The sequence below is a fragment of the Nannospalax galili genome, unplaced genomic scaffold (assembly GCF_000622305.1).
Source record: "Nannospalax galili isolate Female #2095 unplaced genomic scaffold, S.galili_v1.0 scaffold873, whole genome shotgun sequence".
NCBI classification, from domain to species: domain Eukaryota; kingdom Metazoa; phylum Chordata; class Mammalia; order Rodentia; family Spalacidae; genus Nannospalax; species Nannospalax galili.
Window position 1 is genome coordinate 3,675,534 of NW_008334005.1, and position 6,653 is coordinate 3,682,186.

The following is a 6,653-nucleotide window of genomic DNA, read 5'->3' on the forward strand; positions in this document are numbered from 1 at the left end:
TATATATATATATATAGCCATAGTGTCCCAAGCATACAAGCCTCTGTTTCCCCTGTACACATCCAGCCTTCCCATGTCCATTTATCATTCATTGAGATAATCCCTTATCTCTGTCAAGTTCAGTCAGAAAACAAGCTATGCTAGGTATTTCAACAGAGAAAAATTACTAAAGGAAGTAGGAAAACAGGTATTTGAGAATTGAAAATGAGAATAGGATACTGAAGTAACTCTTAGACAGTAACTGTTCACACAGGTGGTGACTATCTCTCGGGAACTGAGTAATTTCAAGAAAGAACGTGTGGATTCCAGAAACTAACAGTGTGAGTGAGAGACCTCATACTCCTCAGAGCTACATCTGAGGAGGGATGATGTCTAATTACTACCTGTAGCAGCCCCCTAGAAGGATGCTACCAGACTTAAGCAGGAGCCTCCAAGGCTGAGTGAAATCTGGTTCTAAGCAAAGCTGAACAAGGGAAACAAATGCCTCTGGTAGGATGGAGGAGCATTGCCGAGGCAACACTGTTAGGAAGAACCATCAAGTAAGAAGAAGGAAGGGATGTCTTCATCCTACTCCTCTCCTTCCTTCTCTGATCCCTGTGGGGCACCTTTTTGGTTGGATCCAGCAGACAGTTTGTAGAGTTTCTGTTTCAACATCAGAGAGATAGATTTAGAGTTCAAAAATAATTTCTTAGTAAGGCTTACTCCCTTTTTGCATGTCCTTTCTTTAACTCACATATTTTCCCCATCCATGATATTTTTCTACAAGTATCTGCTCGGTGTACACCTTTGATCAAATAGAACCCATTTTCTATAATCTCCAAAACAATGTTTTAACCATCATGTTTGTTCCTCTAACGATTTACAAATACTTTGTAGTCTTTTTACGCCATGTCCAAATACATCTAATTATGTTTGTTTGTTCATTCTCCACCAAATTGTGAGCTTCTATGTAACAGTTACAGTTACAAACACAGTATGTAGCGGACACCTGACATGAAAGATGTTGGTTGATCTAGATGAAACTAATAAAGACAATTTAATGAAATTAATACTAGATTATTTCTGGTACACATTTCATCCTCTTAACTAAGTTTTAACTCTATAATAGACATCATGCTTTGTATTGATTTTATTTTTTTCATGGCATTTAGTACAAGGTTTGACATGCTGAAGAAGAACTCAATGTTACTTAACCACCTAGTTTGTTCATTAACCAACAAGTTTAAGTATACTTGTAGTACACTCTTCCAGATATTAGACAGTACTGTGTACATGGTAAAATTCTGCACTTGTTGAATTTTAATAGGAGTAGCGCCATCAAGAACCCAAATGTAATATGTTTTATAATGTCATGAAATCTACGCTAGGCTCCATTTTCCCTCCTTATACATTACCCAAGATCTATTCCCCCAGTCCACAAGATGATTAGTCCTGAGCTATATCAGTTCCTTCTTTATTTATTAAGTTTCTCACAGCCATCAAAATCAACTAGCAGATTATTTACATGCAAGAAAGGTATTGAATTTTAACTTAATCGCCAGCTTCTTGGAAAAAGAAACCTCTGCTCAACAGCTGATTTACATTCAAGTCCAAGGAGAAGAAAAATAGCTTTAAAAAAAAGAGGGGAGTGATATTTAATTAACTATTGATTTCTTCTCAATTATTCAAGGCAAGCAATTATCGATATTGATGGAACTGATATTTTCCTACCTCTAGTGCCCAAATGAAAGGAAATATCCCATTCAGCAATCTGCTGCCTAGAACAAGAAATGCTGAGAATCTTTAACTTTAAATGGAAACAGTTGCTTGGATCTGTTTATTCCATGTTGTCCCAATTAAACAGATATTTCTTGAAGTGTAAGCAAAACAAAATCCTGAAAGCCTCTGTGTACCTCAACCAAAACCCAAATTTTTTTTCCAGTTTTTTCCATGAAGCTAATTACTCTATACTTGGGAACTTTGCTTCATAGGGAAGATCTTTATATATTTAACAATAACTGATTTGGGTTTAATATTTATGATATCTAAGCTGCCCAATGAGAAGCAGCTTGTATAATGCTTAGAACACATGGAACACTGCTTGCTTATCTGTCCTTCCAGTATGAATGATTTACTAGTGCTAATTATGTCCACATATCCTGCATCTGTCTTCTAAGTCTCCAATACAATGTTTGAGGAATGTGCTCAAACTGGACCTGGCTTAGGAAACTTTGTTACTAGTTCTATAGATGCCCAGAACGATGTTTCCTCAACTCATTCACATACAAGAGCCTTAGAAGGGGACACACAAACATTCTGAGCATAGAACAGGATTAATGGACCAAATGGCATCCTCTATTGTAATTATTATGTGAAGGGTGGAGATTATATTTTTAAAAGTTTGTATTTAATAGCAATATTGTGTGTGTGTGTGTGTGTGTGTGTGTGTGTGTGTGTGTGTGAATTCATGTAGCATCTCTGGAGAAATTGGGCTATGATATTTTCTTTTAATGAAAAACTGCTATCATTTATATAAAGCTCCTTTTTCTGCTCTGCCCCCACCCCCTGTCCAGAGTGGTCTATATGTTAAGTGCTTAAGCAGCATATGTTGCTGGACCCTCTTCTTGGCTCTTTTATTCTTTGTTGTATTAATTTCCCTGGGTTCTATTTAACATTCTGCTAAATCGGTGAAACCTTGATTAATCTAAAAGAGTAAGTAAGAGATACTGAATAAATGAAGATACCCAGAATTTTGAAGATATGAGAAATTATTAGAGGTGAAAGTTCTACAACAGAGGCTGTGAATGTATTTGAGTCTGAAACTGCTTCTTGATTTATTCAACCTGATTCTATTAATCGATGGATATAATGAAATTTTGATAATCAGGGTTTCACCATTGTGTTTGTTACTGTTCCCAAGTCAAGGTAACCTTGGGCTCTACTTCCTGTATTTACAAGGTGATAAAAACCCTAACAGGCTGCCAGGGACAAATGTGACTTGCTCTTCTTCACACACCTCCCATGAAATAAGCTTCCCCTCTTCCCATCTGGCTGTTGTCTGCCTGGCGCATGCTACTTCCCTCACATCCCAAACCCTCTTTCCCCAGCTTCCTCTCTGCATGCACCAAGCGGCTGGGGTAAGTGCAGGGAAGCTGTCCTGCCCTTAGAGGTCATTTTAGCGACATGCTTTGTATTTTAAACACTGGCTTCAAGGTTCTGCATTCTTGTATGGGGCACTTGTCCTTTAAAAACCCAGGAGGTCACCACAGGTTCCAATTCCATGAGGAGAACCAGTTTCAAACCCGGAGAATGGCATTCCTTTGTATATTTCGTAGCCTGAAATGGAGAATATTCACGATTGCGGGGCGGGGGCGGGGGTCTGTATGAAAAGGCCTAATATTAAAACAAAGGCAGCCAGCTACATTTGTTTGGAAATTGGAGTCTCATGCTTAGTTTGTGGAGGGAAGGGGGAACACAAGATCATTTGAAATTTTCTTTTTTTTTTTTTAACTGAAAACATGATGTTCTAGATGACCTTATAATGATTCTGCTTCTCCCCCCCCGCCCCCCCGTATCCCACCCTCCCCTCCTTCTGCAGCCAATGTCTGTGACAACGAACTCCTGCACTGCCAGAATGGAGGGACCTGCCACAACAATGTGCGCTGCCTGTGCCCGGCCGCTTACACCGGCATCCTCTGCGAGAAGCTGCGGTGCGAAGAGGCGGGCAGCTGCGGCTCCGAGTCCGGCCAGGGGGCGCCCCCGCGGGGCTCCTGGGGACTGCTGTTGTTCACCGGGATGCTGGGGACAGCCAGCCCCCTGGTGTTCTAGGGGTCACACCCAGCCATCCACAGGCCTGTGCTGTGGGGAAGCAAAGCAACCCAAGCAATTGCCACTAACGTAGAAAAACACACGCACACCCTCTCCAGCACAGTGTACAAACGAAGGCCTGACTGAACTAAGCCATATCTCTCAGACCCGGACAGCACATCGGAGTCAAGACTGTTCATCTCTGACTCCAGAGGAGTCGGCAGCTGCGGATAGTATCACCGCAAATCACGTTGCGGGCTGCAGAGCTGACTGCGGATTGGAAAGGCTGTGAGAGCGCCCCAACAGGAAAGACGGAGAACAAACCGATCGACCAACCTAAAAGCATTCGCTACTCTAACGTGGTGCACCCTAGTCCTGCTCTGCCCAGTGTGTGGACCAACCAAAAAGAAGCATTCTTTGCTGTCAGGTGCATTGTGGGTATAAGGAAATCTGTTACAAGCTGCCATATTGGCCTGCTTCAGTCCCCGAATCCCTTCCGACCTGTGCTTTAGTGAACGTTGCTCTGTAACTCTTGTTGGTTGAAAGATTTCTTTGTCTGATGTTAGTGATACACATGTGTAATAGCCCCCCCCCCAAAGCGCAAACCAGTTATACCCCTATATATTTCAGTAGCACTGAGACCCCAGTGCCAGCTCACACCCACTTAACCAAGAGTGGCTAGAGGAAAAAAGTGTATCTATCCTTTTGTATTCAAATGAAGTTATTTTTCTTGAAATACTGTAATATGTAGATTTTTTGTATTATTGCCAATTTATGTTACCGGACAATCTGTTAATGTATCTAATGCGAATCAGCAAAGACTGACATTTTATTTTGTCCTCTTGCGTTCTGTTTTGTTTCATTGTGCAGAGATTTCTCTGTAAGGGCAACGAACGTGCTGGCATCAAAGAATATCCGTTTACATATATAACAAGTGTAATAAGATTCCACCAAAGGACGTTCTAAATGTTTTCTTGTTGCTTTAACACTGGAAGATTTAAAGAATAAAAATTCCTGCATAAATGATTTCAGGAATTCGTATTGAAATTTCTTAAGATGAAAGGAGCGACCACCCAACAGTTTCACATTCAGTTTACTGATTTCTGTGTGGACTGAACACATTCAGTTGACGAATTTAGTACCTAGGAAGATGGATTTATATTCACTACCTTGGACAACTTCTGCAAAATATGAGACTATTTCCACTTGGGAAAAAATTATAACAGCAAAAAGAGAGAGAGAGAGAGATCTAAAGTGATTGCCAAGATTACGCCAAAGCCTGTTGGCAAAGTACTAAGAGACTTTTATTTTTAAGTCATGTATTTTCACAGATTGATGGTGATCATGTGACTCTAGGGATGCTGATCTATGTATCTTTCCAAATACATTGTTTACATGGAGTATTAAAAGAGGCCACCTGGGGAACCAGGACAGGAGAAGGGAAAATTGAGTGATTAGCAATTTGACTTTGAATATATTCTGAGTATTTAAATGAAATATCAAAATATACAGCAGCAAATAGACATAACTGCTGTTCCTGAGAATAAAGTTTGTTTCAAGTACTGCCCAAGGTGTAATAAATTCTTATTTCTGCCTTTTATTAGGCCAATTACTGTGCAAGACAGGAAGGGGAGGCTGGTTGGGAGAAACACTGCAAAGTTTTGAAGAGGCTAAAACAGTTTGCAATCCATCCCCAGCACACTGTTATCCTACAGGTGACAAATATGTCAGCAGCAGCCTCTCTTGGAACCAGAAACAATTATCAACCCGAGCCAGAATCTTAAGGACAATGAAGTCCTTGGTGAAAACATAACCTATGACAGTGTTAGGCTGAAAGCCTCATTCAGGGTTGAAATCTTCACCCTGTTGCCAGAACTTGCTGAAACGAGGAACTGTCTTCGGATAAATAAAAGAGTCAAAACTAGATGGAGGAACAGCCTATTTCGTTGGTTTTGTTCCAGAAAAGCCAATTCAAAGAATGCAATAAAGGTAAACAGGTAATGCCTGTTCTGCCTGCCACCCCACGTCTAAGTCGATTGAATGTTTGTTATTCAAACCAACGGTCTCTTTTGATATAAGAAATAGGGAAAGATGGAATAAATTAGAGCCATGGCTTAGCACCAGAGTAGCCAACCAGAAATGGGAGATTTAAATTAGCAGCATAAATAGAAAGTCATATTTCGGGCTCACCAAAGGATACACATGAAAATTCTGATAGCATACAGAGCTTGAGATTACTTCTAATGAGGTGGATTTCTGATATTAAAATGGAATTTAAGTTGTCTTCTAGTTTAATAGCGCAAACCAAAGGCAGACTGTGTTATTTCTGGCAACGATGCACTTTATCTCACGGCCTTGTCACAATGCTCAGGAATTAGACTCTGCACAGTTCAATACATGGGATTCCAAAAGCTAATTCTGAAATTTAATGAAGGCCTGATTTATATCAGTTCATCTGCATTTTTATCTTTATGAGGCTATAAGGATCTAAATTGATGAGGAATATCTTGCATTCGGTGTATTTAGATATAGTTTTCTGAATTTCTTGAAGTGATGTGATCTGCTTTTAATAAAAATTCACTTTTAGGTATATAACAAATGGAAATGAAATGTTCTTTTTAATCTGAATTCTCAAGTTCTTTTAAAAATCGATTCCTCTGAAGAAATGCCAGCCTAAGGGATTTTGTCTGCTGCTTTCTAACATTCTGTTTTTATCTGTAATATTATGTTCCAAGATGGGATTGGGACAATAGTATGGACTAAGTTGTGCTCACATTTGAGGTTCCAGTTCTTGCTGTTTCCTAGATTAAGGTCCTTACAGTGGGCTAATACAGTCTTGTGCTAGAGTTCGTCTGTCAACTTTTCTA

At 39.9% G+C, this 6,653-nt stretch overlaps 1 protein-coding gene across 5 annotated transcripts in view; it reads left to right on the forward strand.

Annotated features, from left to right (window-relative positions):
* Positions 1–6,192, forward strand: part of Ntng1 (netrin G1) — a 403,317-nt gene extending 397,125 nt beyond the window's left edge. For all 5 annotated transcript variants that reach the window (XM_008828975.1, XM_008828976.1, XM_008828977.1 and 2 more), the window contains one exon: positions 3,578–6,192. In XM_008828975.1, the coding sequence (XP_008827197.1) occupies positions 3,578–3,807 (230 nt within the window). In that variant the 3' untranslated portion in view covers positions 3,808–6,192. The remainder of the gene's footprint in view (positions 1–3,577) is intronic.
* The last annotated feature ends 461 nt before the right edge of the window (positions 6,193–6,653 follow it).